The 21,999-nt window shown below is 34.2% G+C and overlaps 1 protein-coding gene across 1 annotated transcript in view; it reads right to left on the minus strand.

The window, feature by feature from the left end:
• Positions 1–440: 440 nt before the first annotated feature.
• The window catches only part of LOC149769601 (DBH-like monooxygenase protein 1 homolog), a 28,737-nt gene continuing 7,178 nt past the window's right edge, over positions 441–21,999 (minus strand). The window contains exons 4-11 of the mRNA XM_089949819.1: positions 20,249–20,332; positions 19,473–19,646; positions 12,033–12,135; positions 11,605–11,771; positions 7,563–7,748; positions 2,404–2,463; positions 1,300–1,539; positions 441–710 (exon numbers count right to left, since the gene is read on the minus strand). Of these exons, the coding sequence (XP_089805945.1) occupies positions 639–710; positions 1,300–1,539; positions 2,404–2,463; positions 7,563–7,748; positions 11,605–11,771; positions 12,033–12,135; positions 19,473–19,646; positions 20,249–20,332 (1,086 nt within the window). The 3' untranslated portion in view covers positions 441–638. The remainder of the gene's footprint in view (positions 711–1,299; positions 1,540–2,403; positions 2,464–7,562; positions 7,749–11,604; positions 11,772–12,032; positions 12,136–19,472; positions 19,647–20,248; positions 20,333–21,999) is intronic.

The raw sequence follows: 21,999 nt of genomic DNA on the forward strand, positions 1-21,999 counted from the left end.
GGAATCGACGAAAGAGAAAGGGAAATAAGATACACAGTATTTTGTTTCACGTTGAGAGAATCACTAATTTAGCAGGTTACAACATTTGTACAAGTTGATGTGTCTCGCAATTGCTTTGTAATTTGATCACGATATATCAAAGTTTTCTTGTTCACGGCAAAATACAAAGCTGTGTAAAAGTTAATTAATTTTAGTGAAATTACGTAATTTCACATGTTTCGTTGTTTGAATTGAGGCATGTTTGAACACTTTTACGTAAACTTCGTGAACCAAAAAAACTTTCGTTTAGAAAACACTCCACTTACAGCACAGTTTATAAACACAACATTTCATATTTGATGAAAAAAACAACAACATAAAGACAATTTAAAATGTCTAAAGCAAACACGTTGTGTTACTTTATTTTTATTTGCATAAATTGATACATTCTACTTAAGAAGTCTATGTTTATTGAGAGCTGCTAGACATGTCCAATTAATTAAAAATAATTAAGAAATCACATACAACCATTTTAAACATAATTATATCGTATTATTCAGCCTAAGTATATATGTGTGTGTGTGTGTGTGTGTGTGTGTGTGTGTGTGTGTGTCAATGTTGTTTATTTTTTCCTGACATAATGCTTGAAAGTCGAGCTTTTACGGACATGTCGATGTCGGCGGAGAGTACCCTTGCTGTAGCGTATCCTCGTGATGAACAATATTCAACTCCTGCAAAGGAAAAAGAGAAGAAAACCGTATAGTGTTGTTAGAAATATTTGAATACAAAAAGGAAATATAACATGCTGACAATTTTTTTTAAATAACGGCAATCAAAAAAATGACCTGCTTGTCATTCGTGTATGTTTACTGGTTATAAGAATAACATCAAGGGTCTGATCTGTCATGCCTTTTTGTACTTTTCGCTGCTAAGAAAAACGGATGAATCGTATTAATTCAACGTTGTGCAATTATTTTCCGTAGTACAAGAGTGTACCGGCATTCGGTTGCCATGATGAAATAGTTCCCTCCACAAACCAAGTTAGAATGCATGGGGTTCATATTAACTCGTTAATGTTCATATACAGACAGCATCATTTCAGTTTTTTGGATCATCACCAATACTCAGTAATTGAGGCTTTAAATATCGTAGCATAAATAGATGATCTGAATAGAAGATCTTCTTGATGACAAGTTTACTAAAGAGACTATAGTTACGTTTTTGCTACTCTAGTACATAGCATGGGCAAAAATATATATTCCTTAAATTACCCTAGACTCCTTGATAGACATAGAGAAAAGTCAAAGGCATGCAAAATACCGTCGGGTTCATTTGAGCGCCTTCGCAATGGTGCAGAATGCTTGACTCTCTCACTTTTTGTTTAAACGTCTGCCTAACGGCAGGCGACGCCCAGTTGTAGTGGTACAACGTGATATAGACAGCGCGTTCGTCTATACTGATGCTATCGTAAACTGGAGCACTCCGGCAAATCGTCAGCGGAATTCTGGGATAGTACATGACAAAACTCAAACACATTTCCTCCGTGGTTGAGAGTCCACCCTAATAATAATAATAATAATAGGAAGAAGAAACATTATTATTATTATTATTATTATTATTACAGAAGACAGAAACAATCTTGACTTTCAATGGCTTTAGATTCAACGACAGAACAAAAACATATGACATTAAGTACAAACACAAATTATGATTTTGGTGCTGGTGTAACCGATGAATAAAAGATGGGAAAGAAGGGGAAGAACAAGAGATGTTCTGAATAATGCTTTATACAAAATTGTATGACAAGATAATGAACGTAACGATTTTGAGTTTAAGTGGAAGCAAAATGATTTAAATATCAGTTAAACTAATCTCAGCAGTACGGAACCTATTATGTTACTTAGCAACTCACAACATTTGCATGTATTTAAAAAAAAATACTCTTTAATATGCATTCTTTGCTTATTTCAGCAAAATACTGATATAGACAAAGATAATGAAATTCATCACCATTGTCTTGTGATGCACATAATTCACATTTTCTTCCAGATATATTCAAATTTAGACACTTTACAGTTTCAATAGGAAGCCTATTATTTATTTTACTGGACTTAGCCAAAATTGTTGCCTTTATAGGCCATGCGAATGATGAAGAAAAATATAAAAGTGGTGGCTTATGTCCTTTGTGTTTAAACTTGGCATACAAGTTCATCTCCAGGTGCAAACGGCAATGTAATAATTGCAGGCACAAGCTGTCTGGTTGTCGGGGTAAAAGGATAACACGCTTTTGCATGAAACACTAAGGGAATTATAAGTTAAGAAATATTACTGTCACGTTCCTTTTAGAGGGTATGCCATTTCATTCTTAGGACTGTGTAATGCTTTATAGAATAGTTCCCAACACATGATTGTAAATGTTCTCACCAATGTCGGCGCTGTTCTTGTGGTAGAGTCGTAGGTGCATTCAACCATGAAACTGTCGCCCTGAAACAGTTGTTAGGAATGCTTATGAATTTCAAGAATCGTCTCTAATGACGAATCAGTTATAATGTTTTAGGCTCACAACAGTGATATAGTATTTGTATTGAAACATTTTCCAGTTAATCAAAATACAAATTAAACAATATAAAGCAGCAGTCCGCTGTGTGATGTAATATTTATTTTCCTGTGTATTGAATACCTTTGTTATAAGGAAAAATATTTATACAAGCTAAGTACGCTTGTATGAATTATCGATGGATTAACATTTAATTGTTAAAAATGGTAGTTCATTACCAAGAGTGGACATCAATTTTGACAGATCTGATGAATCATGTCTTAAATATAGAAAATGTATCAACAGGTGAATGGCGGTTTTAGGGCTTTGCGGGTACGGTGGGAAATGGTGTCACTTGGTCCCAAAAATCAAATTTCTATATCACTGAAGAAATTCTGTGAAATAGTCGTAGAAATATACAGATTTGTTTTCAAAATCAACTGTACTTTTTAAAAATAATCTACTTGAATTATAATCGGTTTTAAACAAACTCCAAACTTTTCGGGCTCCTTTTGCACCTAGCTAAGGCCGCTACTGAACAGGTGTGTTAACCTAAGACTGAAACGAGAAATTTAGTTGTCACTTGAAGTGTCTGTGAATTTGCATAATCGCCAATTCGCTTTGTGTTTTCCTAAAGGCAATGAAAATCTTCAGAATTTCATAACAACATTGAAATGACATTGTCCAGTTACTAGTGGATAATCTAGTTACCTTGTGATGTCTTTCTTTGTTATTTAGGATAAGATACGACAGATCTACTTGATAGTAAAGGCTGCTTATCAGTTGATGCCATTAAAACACCTGTGTGCTCCTTAGTACTTTCACGACTGGACTATTGTAACTCAGTTATGTCTGGATCGTCTCAATATCTACTCCAGAAACGTCTAAACGTTCAAAATACAGTTACTCGGATCATCATCAGAGTTCCACGATCAGAGCACACCTCCATCTTGCTCTGTACCCTATACTGGCTACCCATTCGATCCAGAATCAAACACAAATTTGTTTTCTGACTTCGTTTTATTGACGGGCTCCAGTCCAACATACCTATCTCACCTCACCCATGTGTAAACACCACTAACATACTTCGACACACGTATTCTCAGTATTCCCACTATGAAAATGAAGTCATATGGACAACGTTCTTTTGCATACCAGGGCCCATCAACGTGGAATGAATTGCCCAATGAACTTAGACACAAAGACACAGTGTTCTCATTCAAGAACGCTCTTCAAACTCACATATTGCGACTGCAAGAACAGACTTAAAGACTTAATAATGTTTCCTTACCTTAAATATTTTCAGCATGGTTTTGTTTTCTAATTTCATGGTAATTGTTTTTCGTAATCATATCATTAGATATGCTTTTAAATGTTTTCTAATGTTGTAAAGCTCTTAGAGCTTCTAAAGATTAGGTGCTATACAAAGTCCTCATTAGTATTAGTATTAGTATTAGTATATGCACAACGCAAAGTTTTAAATCACATCAGACTGATTTGTAATGTTAAAACCACAATTCGAATGCTCAGCAGCAAGTATTGCTATATATATTTCGAAGAGTACAGGAATACCACAATGTTACAAGCTATTTCATGTTGTAAAAATAGCCATTACACAAGAATAAGGTATCCAATGAAATATTAGAGCGTTTTAGCTCTGACATTCCCTATTTTCCATCTGAGCCATAACAAATTGCCTCAAATCAAATATTGAATTAAACTTACTGTGAACATCTAGAAATACTAGTAGAAACACACATCTGACAAGAGATTCATGAATACAGTACCATTTCTTTGCAATGTTTGCCACCGTCCTTACGCCAGTCATAATTATGTAATGGTACTGTTAATTTTTCTGTTTCATTTTAATAACTTAACATAATATACTATGATCAAAACTATAAATACGTTTTGTTCTTTCATACACCAACATAAGCATGGCTGAAATAGAATCATTGCTTGAAACGTAATTCAAAAAATGTTGTATATCAAATAGTTCTATTATTTTAGAAGTAATCAGAAGTTACTAATACACTCTATACCAATGCACAGTATCATAAATATATTGTCAATTAATTATGACGTTTGGACCAGTTATTCATACAATATTTCAAATTTGGTCTTAGGTGGTTGGTTCATTTTAAAAGCGCTTTTAACGCATTATTGGCTGAAAGAGGAATACCGAAATGGAGCAAAGTACCTTTCCCAAGCACGCAACATGTCATTGGACCAAGACTGGCATGGAGGGGTATCCAACCACGACCATTGGACTACGAGTCCAATGCTGTACCAACGGAGCTACAGCGATTCCCCATAAATGTTTGATCACAAAATATACTCTAATGCAATCAGTTTTATATGCCTGTGTACATATCCAGCGTGCCACTGTTTAGCGATTTCGTGATATCATCGAGAATGTAAGCACCTTAACAAACCCACTAAGTAAATCGGTGATTTTCGCCAATTTACTCAAAATGTATGTGATTTTTGCAATCCTAGCGTTCACATTTATATTTTAACATAACAGACCATCATGGTATAATGTTGTCTACCTTTTTCTATTCCATCTGTTTCTAATTCATTGTGTTTTGCGCGAGAAACAAATAATCTCCAACGAGAATTGACATAAAGTGTAGCAGGGACCATGCATGGCCTGACTGGGGCTTGAACCTGGGAATTCCATAATTCTAAACCGGCTTTCTATCATTTGAGCTATTCTAGCCGACACGCCCAGTCCTACCCGTTACACTCTCTCCCGGCCTTTATCCATGTCGGAATGTCCTACATCCTCCTAACTGTACCCTTCTTAGGGTACATGTTTGAAATCCTGCTTGCAGAGCCGCAAATAGCAGGGGCAAATACGCCGCCAGGCGGGGAATCGAAACTCTCTAACTATAGACGGTAGCTCGTACGATAGAGCTACCCAAACCCATACGTACCTGTTACATCAGTCACTCGTTTAAACAGCATTTTGAAATAGAAATTATAAAATAATGCTTGAAGAAAGATACTTTCTTGAATATATACAATTTATTAGAAAACATCATTTTAATGTCCATGGCATTTCCACTTAGTTAAGTCTGTATATGACGTATTAAGTGGCCATCCACAGATAGTACGTACTTCTGACAGAGTTACAGGGATACGGTGAAATCGTTTGCAATTTCAATACGCAAAATGAAAAGATTGTTGGCATACCTGCTACCTTCAAGTATTGCGGCTGAAAATTCTTTGTTATAGTTTTGGAAATCGTGCATGATCTCAGCCCACAATTGATCAATATAGCTTTTCCTATGTGCTTTAAAAATCAGCCTAAACTACACTGCCTTTAGCATTTATTAAAATAGGGAAGCTAAATATATCCAGAATAGGCAATTCCGGCTCGTGAAGGTACAGTATAGACTCGGTATTTTCACGTTGGACCGCGTGCTTGGTTTTCTTGTTCCTACCATATTTTGGGTTCTATAGGCAATGGTCCTTCGGGTTCACAAGTGTTCTAGTTTTCGTTTGAAGTTATGAGAACTATCTGTACGAGAAATGAGCCATATTTCGACCTGTTCTCATGTTCCCAATTTTTATATGGGCAACTGATTGAAAACATGACAGCTAGATTGTTAATAGTAAATAGTAATAAAATAAAATAGTTTCGGTAAGCGAGACAAAGAAAATGCAGACAGTCCCAGCCAATCAATAATAAGAATAGATCTGTTTCCTTTTTGGACCAATCAAATGTAATATGTTAATGTGCTGACATGCAGAAAATGATGAGTCTCAAACGCTGTATGTAAAGTATAATGACTATGTGAGAAGTAAAAGTAATACATGTTTAGTTTTCAGACCTTTCAACGCAAGGCAATATACTGATATTGACTATAACACTGAAGTGGAAAGTCTTAAATACGTAAAAGTATCAATAACAGCTTTTTCAATTTTAAGATAGCGATATTTTCTGTATCTGCGTAATTTCCTATCCGTTCTAAAATAAATGTTTTGTTCTTCAGATATTAGTCATAAGAGACCATATATCACAATACCCTGTAGCGAGATGACTTTGCAAATCTTTGGAGTTACCAGTACCATACCATCGCCAAATAAAAGTAGATATACACGAATTTATCCATTAAAAATCCATTATCGATATTTCCATGTAAGGAGAACTCTAAAAGAAAGAGAACCAGATTGGTGACGTTGCCTCTCCATGCGAGTTACCCTCGGAACAAAGAGCTATGTTAAAATAGTAATGTGACATATGCAAGAGTTTACACTTGCACAAATTTATTTACTAAATTGAACATTTTGCAAAGTATTCATAATTTATGAAGTTTATGAAACAATCCATTATTGAATCAAATGCCTTACTGCAGTCAAAACAATATGCAGTAAATTTTGTTATTTTTTACTTAAACACATAGCAATCATTGAATGTAACATAACCGAAACATCTACTATTCAGTGATAATTTTACGACCACACTATGCATCTGATTATATATAGTATCTAATTGCCCATGTAACCAATCTCTGACTTTAAAGACTTATGAATAATTTAAAAGGCAAAGGACGAAAGTTATTCCTCTGTAGTTGATTATATTCTCAAGGTCATTTTTCTTATACATGCCTTATGACCATGAAAATCACTATCACTAATTGTATTTATCCTTGATATCACCAACTCAAAGACATCAAATTCTGAACTGATTTTGTGAAAATCCTCTAAATCATTTCTGCTACTCGTCAAAACTATTATTGTTCCATATGGAAAATTTCAGTTCATCGACACACCCAAATCATTGGCTTTTTGTTTATATGAAGAGTCCTGAGAAAGATCGAAGCTTCGTCATGGAAAAGGGAACAGTTGCTTAATATTAGCCTTAGCACGGAGTCGTTACTGATGATGGCGGATGGTAATAGAAGTTTTGATCCTATTTGCCAGTGAAATTTTGTCAAGAACGTCATTTCAACATATTTGTTTCCAGAAAAAAAAAGAAAAAACATTCTAAATGAAACTCAAAAGTAATTCCTACGTAATAAAAAAAAGACTTGCTTACCCGTTGTACCGATCTCTCGTTCCTCAGGAGTCGTACCTCTTGGAAATTAAAGTCATAAGTCGGATCTGTTGCGATAGGAGGTAACTCTGTACCGTTCCGGAAGTGCCTTGTAGTAATGGCTCTGCCCAGCAAATGCGCGTGTTGAAGTATTCCAAATATTTTAACTTCGTGTAACTTACCCATGGCCTGGAATATAAAAGTAGTCTGCTTTAGTTATATATTTTTCAGCTGAAAATGGAAAACGGAAATTGTAATGGATAACATAAAACGAAGATCGATCAAAAAATATTTCAGGATTCAATTGTTTAATTTATTGTTGTCCATTTGAAACATGGGAAACTGTTGATCTCCACCCTAATTTACCCACTGAAAAAAAAAAAAAAAAAAAAAAAAATATATATATATATATATATATATATATATATATATATATATATATATATATATATATATATATATATATATGCATGCATAGTATGAAAACATTATACAACGAATGGTTTATCATTGATGCAGTGTACATACTATACATATATTTTATTTATATCACATGCGAATACACATATTTGCCCACAGAACGGAATTAAGATTGACTATATGCATTTGTGTATTCACCGAGTGAGTAAATGAACTCACGTCCCTACCGAGTGTGTTCGCTACGAAATGTAGTTCTATTCCTTTTGCGACTATTCACAATCACCTTTGCATATTGATAAGTTGATTATTTTCTTTTTTGGGTTTCTGTTTTTATTTATATTGATTAAAACAATATAAGACACAATTATGATTTAAACATGAAAAATGGTTTTAATGAAGAAAGTAGCGCATTACAAATACTGAATGGTCAGCCATTCACGTACCGGCTCATGGAAATAAGTATGGAGAAGTAACTAAGCGAAATGCTAAACCAACAAGAGGTACTTAAAATATTTAATACATCAACAGTTGCTCTAAGTCATTATTCTGTTTTAATTAACATTACTACGGACCATAGCTCTCTCTCTCTCTCTCTCTCTCTCTCTCTCTCTCTCTCTTCCTTTGGTCGATTTGACCTAACATTTACCATCATTCATAGTTGTAGAGGCATCGTCGTCTGACACAAGCGAAAATCCTCTACGCTCGTCTGTTCATGCATTTTCGCCCTTATCTTGCTGCGCTCGTCCAATATATATATATATATATATATATATATATATATATATATATATATATATATATATATATATATATATATATATATATATAAAGAAAGAGGGAGAGGCGAACTTTGAACATTTTCATAGTTAATTAATAATGATAGATTTTAGGACATTATATTAGGTTCAAGAAACAACAACAACAATAAAACATTCAATACATTCCAGCATGTATGCCTTGTAACCAAGAAATTTACCATATATTGTCGACAGTCTATTGCAACTTTGTATCATTGATTATAAAAAATTGAAGAGAAATCCCGAGGATAGTATTAACAAGCCATTGCGACGAACCATATTCTTGTAGGTTCCTTATTGTAAGTTCAGTTACAAGGCTTTCGTCCAGCCCGAATTCTTTATCTCCCTCACTCCAGATTTCTGCGTATTTTGTCCCTTATGCATGGGAGGGGAGGGGTAACGGAAAGCAGAAAGGAATGCGACGCAATCTTATACCGTATGAAATTCATTTAGAAAAGAGGGATTATTATCGTTATTTTCATAGTCACTAACGATTAATGGGTGGAAATTCCTCATTGATCTATAGGCCTAGAATCAGCAGAAAACAGTTTCAAGAATATTTATATATGAGTATTATTGCGCCATGGGCGAATCACAATTTGATATACCAATATTATTGGTATATCAAATTACTTTATGCCAACATTTTAAAAGCCATATTATTTTTAATGTATGTGGTATATTGAAGAAAAGTCTTTCCAAAGTTGGAAAATTACCCGTAACTGGATTGTTTTGTCTGTTTGACTCAACGATAAAAGATAACTCCCATGCTTAAATATGGGGCTGAGATTTGTTGGTTTTACAATGTCAACGCTATTGAAAAAGCTCATTTGTCATTTTGTAAATATATTATTGGTACATCTAAGTCTACTCCAAATACATTCGTATAAAATTAATTAGGAAGAATTAGTTTACAGACTATAAGATATAAACATATTTGACATATCTGCGAAGAACTCTAAAAATGCAAAAAGACATATATCCTAAACAGTGTTACATTTTACAATTAAGATAAGGGGAAAATTGTGATTGGTAGGCTAACAATGTTAAAATACTTCTATTTGCATTTGGATTTGGCAATGTTTTGTGTACTCGGGGCATAAATAATATATTTAGTAAATTTGTTAAGTCAGAAATGTAAAGATATGTTTGGGCAAAAGAAGCAAATTGAGCTTAAGTCGACGGATAGATTGCGTTTCTACAGATCGTTGGGAGCAGAATTAACTTTCCAAAGATATCTAGAATTGTTAGGAGTTATCGATTTTTTTTATATAATCACTATGTTTAGAGTGGGGAAACTTGCCAATCAGAGGTAACACGCCAAGATATGAAAGTATTTGTTATGAAGATTGTGTCAAATTTGTAAAGTTAATATCGAAAATTAATTCCATTTTATTACTGCTTGTCCGCTATATGGAGAATTACGAAGAAAATATTTAGCCACGCTTGTAAAAAAAAATCTTAAAGTAGAAAAATTTAGGACTTTTATGCAAAACGATACTAGTAAAATTCTAATTAATAATTTAGCAATATTTAAAACAAAAGCCTTAAAGATTAGAGAAACCGTTCTTTCATCAACTTCTGCTACATAAGACTCTAGAACAGCATCGAAAAATTTGCTCCATGCAGGTTTTAGGGTTCTGTTTAAATTATTTTGTGTGACTACTGTATAATATTTACTTGTATCTCACCCAATTCGAAAAATGCAATAATGATTTATTTCATGTTAAACATCTTTTTGTACCGCATGATGTATCGAGATATTATCATGGGCCAGCGGCCTGTATTGCAAATAAGCACTATTACTATTCAATGTCTACTGTGATAATGCAGATCAAATTATTTATGACCATTTCATCAAAAACTAATAATGATATCAATGATATAATAAATGTAATAATAACAATGATTATCTTTATTACAATGAAGACATTATTATGATTATCGTCATTATTGTTTATTATTATACTTATTATTATACTCATTATTTTACTTATTATCATTATTGTTATTATTATTATTATTATTATTATTATTATTAAATAACTGATGTTACTAAAATGTTTATTCTTGCAACAACAAGAAAACGCGTAAGTATTGTTCCAAAAAGTGTATATATATATATATATATATATATATATATATATATATATATATATATATATATATATATATATATATATATATATATATAGATAGATAGATAGATAGATAGATAGATAGAGATATATATAGATAAATAGATAGAAAGATAGATAGATAGAGAAACAGATAGATAGATCTAGATATATGTATGTGTGTGTGTAATTATATTTATTTTTGGGGCCTCACCTAAAACCATTGATGTTTTACAGTTCCGCGTTTTTGGTTTTTTGCTTCAAAGAGTTCGATTCCAGTTACATGGAAGCTATACATTTTCCGAGGAGAGAAATACGACGTACTTAACAGTTCTGTTGCATATTATTCGTTCTCAGAGCTAGAGATAATGATGGACGCAAGGCGATTTCTCAACTCGTCTTGCTCGCAGTAATCCGTGCGTGTGATATCATTTGCGTTTAATTACCCGCCAAAAATCTGGCCGCTGCTTGATTCCTAAGTAATGACAGACATACTGAACGATTCGCTAACGTGTTTACTTGTCAATATATCACAGAAGCTGGCTCTTTTTCGAGACCCTCGTTCGTTTTACATCAGACTTTGAAATTCTATCACTACACTATTATATGTAAAAATCTAACAGATTTGTGACCGACCAAAACTCAAAATCCAAGGCTTTCTTAGTCACCATTTCTTGGTTCCTACGATGTATAAAGCTAGCGTAAACTCACCTGATCTATGCACTGAGACGAACAATGTGACTGGCTAAGATATGCCTTCTCAAATGGCGGAATGATTTGTCTCCAGTTGACTTCGTGGCCGATCTCTAACATGCCTGCGTCATACTGACGGAGATTGCTAGTCAGAGTTATTCTTAGTCCAGAATTGTCAATTACATCTAATTGAAAAAAGAAACCACAAATTAAAGATCAAGACATTAAAAATTACATCTAACTGCATCTAATTGAAAAAGGAATTACACATTAATACTCATTACTTCAAATTAACAATCAGACACATTATGTTTCTAATGTATTTAGTCAGATGTTCCACTTTGCTGAGGGAAGTAAATGACATACAGCTTGTATTAATGATAGTGTACATTTCTCTCTAACACATTGATATACGTGAACAATAATTGATAGAGACAAAGTTTTACCTGATTTTTGCGATGGATTGTCATAGTGTGTCTCCGTGATGTAAAACACAGGATCGTCTGGGGCTCCCACAGAGACCCCTACGTTATTTGGGTAGTAGAATGCCTGAGAATACGAAACATATTGCGTCAAATGTATGTCGTATGCGTGTAAATCGTGTTAAGTAAGAAGATTGCCATGGTAACCGATCTACATCATTATGCACTATATATAAATATACTACATATATTCCTTTGATTTTGGCTTAACACAACCACATTCAGGAAAATTTTCAGCGGACGCACATAGTAAGAAAATCCGAGGGAGTGGTGGAGGGGAGCGTGGGTGTTTAGGGGGAGTGGGTGTGTGGATGTGGATGTCACTTTCCAGTGCACAAACTTGCATTACCAGTGGACGTCTGACCAACCTCAGGAACGTATATATTAAGCTAAAATCTTAATCAAGATCAGTGTACGTCCGCTAAAAGATTTAGTTCTGTAGCTATTTCCATTCTTGTTGGAAAGAGTTAATTTGTTTTACTGATTATTCATACCGATTAAATAATTATAAGACACGCTTAGAGATTAAATCTTGAAAGTGTAAATACAGAGAGTACGAACACTGCACAGCCAGCGTTCTGAAAAATGTAAACATGTTAGCATCGATCTGTGCGGATATACCACTGGCATATCATGTTATCAGTAATAAAAGTGTGAAACTCAGAATAACGACCCCCTCTTACCCTCTACTGACACAAGGTGACTACCTCTCGCGGTTCCAAATATGACCCCTCGATGGCTCCATGATATCTGTTTTATATTATCTGCTCATTCTCAGATTTTTTTCGCGTTGCTTTGTGTCTCGTCAACTTTAACACTACAAACGTCGAGTAAAAGCTGTCAAAGATCAGTAAAGTACTGCAATCGAATATGGATGAAACGGTTGGAATGCCTTATTTAGAGTGATGAAAGCAGGGGGAGCACAGAGGACATCCCAAGTCATGGTGGTTCCTCTGGTTGCCATGGATAACATTACATGTGTTTAAATAACTATATATAGGTCGAAATGGTCTATTATATATATATATATATATATATATATATATATATATATATATGGGGGTTCAGTAATGGCGGCTATAGGTGGAAGCTAGTAAAGTGGGCTCTGTAGATTTTGGCAGTTATAAGTGGTTATTTTTACAGTGAAATGGTTCATACTTGTTGGGATTATGTGTGAATATTCAAGGAATGCAGGACATACAACATTATTGGTAGATCTTAATCAGTTTTGAAAAAAAATATGTTTTTCCATTCAAAATTCAAATATGATGGAATAGAGATGGAAGTTTAGTGGTGCAGTTTTGAGACATTCCCTCCTGATCTGTTTGACTCATTTACTTACTTCAGTGTAGTTTGCCTTCAATTGTAAGAATTGTTTGGCACATGGTGAGTAATAAATGTCAGTGTCACAACTGAGTAGTGAGAAAAAATTAGTCCAAACAAGATTATCTACAAGTATGAGTGGAAAGAAAGATCAAGGCAAGCAACAAATAAAAACCAGATTACAGAGTGGCACCCTAATGGAGACATCTGACACAAGTATGAGTGAATCAACCTTGAGTACAATTCAGCTGGATTTGGATGAAATAAAGCAAAGTCTCAGAGGGAGCATTTCAAAAGCAGATTTTACATCTGCTATTGCTGACTTGGTGAAAAAGGATGACCTAGCAGAAATTGTTACAACTATTGTGAGGAAACTGTTAGAGAATGTGAAGGAAGATCTGAGAAAGGAGATAGTAGCAGAAAGTGAGAGGATAATAAAGGAGAGGACAGGAGAGTTGATGGACAGGGTGGATTCACTGGAATTTGAAAACCACCAATTGTTAGAAAAATTACAAGAAGCAAAGAAGGAAAATGATAAAATGAGGATTGATATGAAAGATTATGAGAGGAGATCAGAGCGAGCAAGTGCAGCTTCAAACCAGTTCGAACAATATTCAAGGAAGCTGAACATAAAAGTTTTAGGGCTGGAGGAGGAGGATATACTGTAGGAATTCCGAAGTTGGTGAAGGAAGTCACAAAAATTAATTTAGATAACAGGGACATAGTGGCTGTGCATAGGATTCCAGGTCGACAGGGACAACCAAGGCCAGTGATTGTCAAATTCTTGAGTCTGGATTGTAAACTTCCAATTATCAAGAAGCGGAAGGAATTTCTGCAGTACAAAGGAATTAGACTGGTAGAGGATGTAACCAGGCTGAATACTGAACTTATCAATAAATTATCTAGGCATCAAGAAATTGACAGTGCATTGTACTTTAATGGATCTGTGTATGGTAAAACCAAATCAGGAAAAAGGATAAAATTTGACATCTATGATGAAATTGATGAGAAAATTAGATTATAAGTGTAATATGCAATTCTGTGAACTTATGAAATTGACCGAATAGGTATGTGAACTTTCGTTTTTATACTCCTTTTTCTACTCTAATTTGTTTTAATATTTTGTTTATAAGACACTTCTTTCCCTCACCAATTTTATCCATAATTTATATGTCTGATGATTCGCTGGTCCACTGTTATATCTCTCCCTAATAAATTCTCTCACTAGTTTATAAATCATCTTTCACTCTTATACTCTCATATACACATTTACTAAGTTGTTTACTCACTTTTCTCAACATTACTCTTCCATGATAAATCTCTCAGTCTCACATATTTTGCTCATACATTCAATCACCCACCACTTCCTTGTATGCGCTCTTTCACTCTTTCTTTTTCTTCCCTTTTACCCCTTTTTTCATTCATTAATATGTAATTTATATTCTTTTTAATCTGTGCCGTTTGGTTTACAAAACTGTCTCTAGCTCCGGAAAGGTCTGTCAGAGGTGCATAAGAGTTATCGCAAATGGAGTTGTTTCACTTGTTGTCCATACTGTATCAATGTTAAATGCAGCCAAAGCTACAGCCTTTACTGTAACACCATGGATGATTTTATTATGGATGTTTGTATTCTGTGTGAGTGTGAGTGTGAAAGCCATGCATATGATAAACTCAAGGTGATAATTACTTCATACATTCCTGTACAAGAATATGTATGTGTAAAATTTCTGCTGTTTTCATGGATAATAAAATAAAAATTATATCTATTAATGTTAGAGGCCTGCAAGGTTCAGTCTTAAAACGAAGGGATATTTTTCACTGGGTAAAACAAAAGAATGTATCTATAATATGCTTGTAAGAAACTCATAGTACAAAGAACGATGAAATATATTGGGCAGCTGAATGGGGATACAAATGTATATTTAGCCACTGCTCTAGTAAGAGTGCTGGGGTTGCAATATTTTTTAGAAATACTTTTGATTTTATATTTCATAGAGAAAGATGTGACAGTCAAGGGAGATTTATTATTTTAGATATTACAATTAATGGCAACAGAATAACCCTCGTGAATTTGTATGGTTATAATGATGATAATCCTAGCTTTTTTAGAAAGTTAAAGGAGGAGACTTTATTTTTTGAGAACTCATCAGTTATAATGTGCGGAGACTGGAATACTGTTCAAGACTTAGATTTGGATACTTATAATATTTTACATGACGAACACCAACAGTCTAGGGCAGCGATTCAAGACCTGAAAAACGAATTGGAATTAATTGATCCCTGGCAAAATTCCAGCCAAGACTTAAAGATGTATACCTGGAGGCAAAAATCTCCCTTGAAACAAAGTAGACTAGATTACTTTCTTGTATCAGATGACATTCATATGAATACAGCTGATGCATGTATCTTACCAGGGTACAAGACTGATCATTCAGCTATTGTTTTGAGTGTGGCGTTTTCAACGTTTCCAAGGGGAAAAGGATATTGGAAATTTAATAACCAACTGTTGAGGAACATTGAGTATACTAATTTGGTCAAAAAGTGTATAACTGACACTGTAAATGAATATATGTAGGGGGAAATAAAGATGACTCTCTCCATGTTTCTCTTTCCTGTAACGACCAAATGTTCTTTGAAATTTTGAAAATGAAAATAAGATCTGAAACTATAGGTTATTCTATTAGGAAATCAAAAGAGAAACGGGAAAAATTGAAGAAAATTGAGCAGGAAATAATAGAAATTCAGGGGGGACTGTCGAATAACATAAATGGGGAAATTCTGGAAAATTTAGAGAGGAAAAAAGCAGAATTAGAGGAATCTAGGAAAAAATACATAGAAGGTGTTATATTAAGATCTAAAGCTAGTTGGTATGAATTTGGGGAAAAAAGCACAAAGTACTTTTTAAATCTTGAAAAAAGAAACTATGTTAATAAGACAATAAAGGAAATTATTTTAGAAGATGGGACAAATATATCTGACCAAATAGATATTTTAGAAGCACAAAAACAGTTTTATATGGAATTGTTCAAAAGTAGAATTGCTCAGCTTGATGATGAGGCTATTCAAGAAACTCGAAATAGATTTTTTAATCACAATATTAAACTTAGTCGAGAGGAAAGAGAATCATGCGAGGGTCTGCTTACAATTAATGAATTTGGTATGTCTCTAAAACGGATGGAAAATGGAAAAAGTCCTGGCTCGGATGGATTCACTGTAGAGTTTTATAAATTCTTTTGGAAGTCTCTGGGGGGATTTATATGTAGATCAATAAATTACGGATATACTGTAGGAAAACTTTCAGATTTTCAGACTCAAGGAGTCATCACCTGTCTACCAAAGGAGGAAAAAGACAGAAGATATTTTAAAAACTGGAGACCTATATCACTTTTAAATACTGATTATAAGATTGCTTCGGGAGCAATTGCAGCTAGGATTAAAAAAGGTTCTTCCATCAATAATCAGCGATACTCAGAAAGGATATATGAAGGGTAGATTCATTGGAGAAAACACCAGACTATTATATGATATCATGGACCAACTTGAGAATGAAAACAGATATGGTTTATTATTGTTAATAGATTTCGAAAAAGCCTTTGACTCAATCAACTGGATCTTTGTGGAAGAAGCTCTACAATCTTTTAATTTTGGTGATTCCGTTTGTAAGTGGTTTAAACTGTTTTGTAATGACTCTAATAGTTGTGTTATAAATAATGGACATATATCATCTTTTTTTAGACTTGAAAGAGGATGTCGTCAAGGAGATCCCCTTGCACCTTATTTGTTTATCAGTGGGGTTGAGATTTTAGCTATAACTTTAAAGCAAAATGTGGATGTACGGGGAGTAATCTTTGACGCCAGTGAATATAAATTGGGTCAGTATGCCGATGACGCTTTTATTCTTCTTGATGGATCTAGTTTTTCTCTTGAAGCAACTATGAATATCTTGCAAGGTTTTTCTCTATTATCGGGACTTAAATGTAACATAACAAAAACAAAAGCTATTTGGATTGGAAACAGGACATTTTCTAATGAAAGAATATGTCCCGAAATGGGCTTAATTTGGTCCTCTTCTAACTTTACACTCCTTGGCATAGAATTTTCTCCAGATTTACAACAGATGGTGGAAATCAATTATATGAAGAAACTAACAAAGGCAAAACGAATACTGGCAAGCTGGAGTCAAAGACATCTATCAACAGTTGCTAAAGTAATTGTTGTAAAGACTTCTGTTCTGCCCATATTCATACATCTTTTTTCAGCACTTCCTAACCCATCAGCAAAAGTTGAAGCAGAACTAAATCGCATGTTGTTTAAATTTGTATGGGGTGGAAAAGTAGAGAGAATAAAACGTGATATACTAGTTTCCCCAGAAAACGAAGGAGGACTAAATATGATACACATATTTTCATTCATTAGGTATATTAAGATAAGATGGGTTAAAAGATTGCTGGAAAAGGAAAATGGAACGTGGCAGAACTTAGTCAATACAACTATACTCAGAAATAAAAAGGATATTTGGAATTTAGGGAGAAGGAAATTAGAAGAATTTTGTAAGTTCATTAAAAACAGTTTTTGGATAGATGTAATTTTGGCAGTATCTAAATGGAAAGAAGAACCGCAAAGTCCTAACGAGTATCTATCCATGAGTATTTTAAATTTTGTCCCCCCTAAAATGATCTATCAATACAAATCCTGGACAGAAGCTGGTTTTGAAATTCTGAACGATCTAGTAGATGTTCACGGTAATTTAATACCTTTTGAGATAATAAAACAAAAAACTGGAAGCGATGATTTCTTGAAATACTTCTCCTTAATATCCAGAATTCCTAAAGCATGGAAAGATGCCATTAAAAACCACCTAGTACATAATAATTTTGATAAGCAGGAGGATAAAATAACGAACTTGCGAAAACAAGATTCACTCAAGTTTGTTTACAGAGATCTTTTACAGGAAGCTAAAACGCAACACACTGCGAAGCAAGAAACTTGGATGCAAGTATTTAATAAAAATATAAGTAGTGAGGAGTGGTCTGATATATATAGCCGGGCAAAATGCTGTACCAAGGATACCAAGTTGATCTCTTTTAACTTTAAATTAATCCATAGAATAATCGCTACTAATGATTTTCTTAAAAGAATTAACATATTTGATGACAACAAATGTACTTTCTGTAAGAGTGAAACTGAAAGTATTGAGCATCTCTTTTATGACTGCAGTATTACTTCACAGTTTTGGTACCGTTTTATTGAAGTTTTTGCACCTTTTTGCCCAAATATTGTACATCTGTCCAAAAAAGAAACATTTTTAGGAAGTGAACAACTGGACAGTTTGGGTAATTTTCTGCTTATTTTGGCAAAATATTATATTTATACTTGCAGATTCAATATGAAAAATCCTTCTATTTTTGCTTTTAAGCAAATAGTTGCAATGTATAAGAACATTGAAAAATACACTGCTAAGGTAAATAAAAAAGAGGACCAATTTCTTCAAAAATGGACCTCAACAATGAACATTTAACTTGTCTCTGACTTGAGGGTAAACAGGAACAAAATACTGTAATATCACAAAAGCCATGTCACCTAGATTGTGTGCCATATGCATGTGTATATGCGTGTGTGTGTGTGTTTTTCTTTTTTACTTTCTCTGTAGATTATATTTATTATCCCTAGATTATGTGATAACCAGAAATGTTTGATTGTAAGGTGACCCTGGGATGGTTCCCCGACCCATTGGTCAACCTATTACGGGGTTAATAAAAAAAATTTAAAAAAAAAAATATATATATATATATATATATATATATATATATATATATATATATATATATATATATTTGTATTCATCGTGCTGCTAGAATCGGTGATCACGAATGCGTTTGATGTTTATTAATGTAGCGATTATGGAGGTAGTAGCAGTAGTAGTTGCTGTTTTGTTATATCATTTGTGGTGGCATCGGTAGTAATTGAGGTGTTATCATTGGTGGTGAGTGTTAGTAGAGTACGTAGAAGTAGAAGTGATGCTGATATTGGTGGAAATGGTGATGGTGATGAGCATGCGACTGTTTAAGTACTATAACATACATCTGAACCGATAGCCCAGGCGAAGGTGATATCATAGCAGGGATTCAAATCCGTTGGCAAGTCTTCATAGCATAGATAGTCAGTCCCAACAAACTTTGGATCGATGCCACTACATCTGTAAATAAGGATGTGGTGCACAATCTTCTCGTTGCCAGGGGTAATCACAGGTTCCACCTTAAAAACATAGACGACAATGTATGAACTTTTGTACATTGAAGAACGCCAAAATATGTGATTGCTGGGTGTATTAACGGTGGAAAAGGGATGATAAACGTGCACAGTTTTCATTTTACTAATTTGGAAAATATGATTTGCTTGGTCGAGAAACAGAACTGAGAAGCCTTAAAGGGCTAATAAATTCTCGCATTCAAAGATTTTCTGTTAAAGCTTGAATACTAAGTGTTGACTTCTGCTGAAATAAAGTAATGGATGTCAAATCTGCTTTATAAATACATTGCAGGTACTGTGTTAATTTTAATTTATTTCTTTTCATAGAATGAATATAAAATATCACATATTTCTCTGGAATGTGTTCTTCTCATTCATTGTGGAAACTATGAACATTTAAAATCCATTTACAAGTTAGTGCAGGTTGTTAAAGAAAAACTAATTATTATTAGTAGTAGTAGCAGCAGTAGTAGTAGTAGTTCAACTAATACTACTGGGAAGAGATGGTAAAGATATATGAATATGGTTTAATGACAAGTAAGTACAGAATTATTCGCAGCAGTTCTTTATTAACCCGAAAATTTCGAGTTCAGAATCAGTAAAAGAACCTTAATCATGTGATGTTTCCCGCCAATATCCGGCATCTTGAAAACACGGCAGTGATAGGTGGTTGTCGCAGAAGGAAGAAGATACTGCAATACAAAAAGAACTATTTGGAAACAAAATTACAAATTTGTATGGTGTTATTGCTTTTCTGTAAAATTATACCTCTACTAAATGATGGGCATGTCTTAAATAATCTATTCAAATAGAAGAGTCGTTAATAATTTGCTTCCAGTGTCCATATGGAATATATTGCAAGAACATGAGAATGGAATTCAGCTCTCGGAATAATTTGTTGCCTTAAATCAAAGATTAACTACGCACGATTTTAGAATTTGGGTATGCGGATTTAAACGTTATTTACCAATGCTGCAGCACACATCTGCGTACTGCAAGCCGTGCTATCCTTATTTGTACCTGATCACTTAATGAAAAGCGAAACTATAACAAATTTACTTTGATAAATAAAAAAACGCAGGCAGCACGTACAATACCAATTTTAGTACACCTATATTGTTACAACGTGGTGAGGGGGCTCCAAGTGGCCGAGTGGTCTAAAGCGTTCTCCGTTACGAATCACTGCCATCTCACCTCTGTTTGCGTGGGTTCGAGCCTTGGATTCAGCCAATGCGGGTATGTGAGAAAGCTTTCCAGTAGCTTCTCGTGGCTCGGTGGTTCTTTTCGGGGGTTTTCCCGGGTTCTTCCTCCAGCATTAATACTGGCCGCTATGTATAGCCTATCGTGTGTTGAAAAATGGCGTTAAACCCTACAACAACAACAACAACAAAGAGGTGAAAATTAAAAACCTTCATCAAAATGGAATCGGTTCACAACATAAAGTTTCTTAGTGATGCAAACCTGGCTGAAACAATCTACGGGAATTAAATTTAATGACATCAAAACCATCACGAACTGTTTTTTCCATTTCAAAACATGCTTGATATATTTTGTTCAACGTTTGACCAATAAAACTAAGACACTATCTTGTCAACCCAACATCTTCAAATATGAAAGGCTTTGCAATTTCTTAGATATATTACGACCAGCATGCCATACACATTGAATATTCTAAATGACAAAAAACAACTTTTTTCAAATAAAATGTTTCTGCGACAACACTTACCCAACAATAATGCCTTAGGAAAATTACAACTACCTGGTATATTCATCCCACCCAGATTGAAACGTTTTGGCTAAAAATCTAAATGTTATCTGCCCACCTAGGTGGTAGTCAGAGTGATCGCTCCTTGATACAGGGATTTTGCTCCAAATCCCGTAAAATCGTCAGTTACTACTGAAGCGGAAGGAACACTCTCTATGGATGTAACTCCAGGGAGGCTATGAGGATGCGTGTGTATTATGATAAGGTGAGCGATATATTTCTTTTTTTAAATCATTTTACCAGAAAAAATAGTTTCTTCTCCAAATACGTTACTGAATCATAACAGTAAGAGAACGGGCAAAGGTCCCACCAGATCGAATTGAACCATTTCAGCTTAAAGATATCTGAGATAAAACTGGAGAAGTTTGCTCGGATCTCCATCCAAGGGCACGGATAATAACAGTCAGGGACCAGTTTCGCTCATATGCAGTGATTTTGGCGAATGTTCTAACTTCGTGAGCCAAGATGCGAAACTAATTCCTTGGTGACGGGTTTCTTCCGATATGCAGAACAGATAGCATACTTTATCTAAAACGAAAGTGAAAGAGTTGATATATCGTCCTTTCTTTCCTTTGAGGGCAGAAAGGTACGTGA

Source organism: Sinohyriopsis cumingii, unplaced genomic scaffold (assembly GCF_028554795.1).
Source record: "Sinohyriopsis cumingii isolate HCF-2022 unplaced genomic scaffold, ASM2855479v2 utg003553l, whole genome shotgun sequence".
NCBI classification, from domain to species: Eukaryota; Metazoa; Mollusca; class Bivalvia; order Unionida; family Unionidae; genus Sinohyriopsis; species Sinohyriopsis cumingii.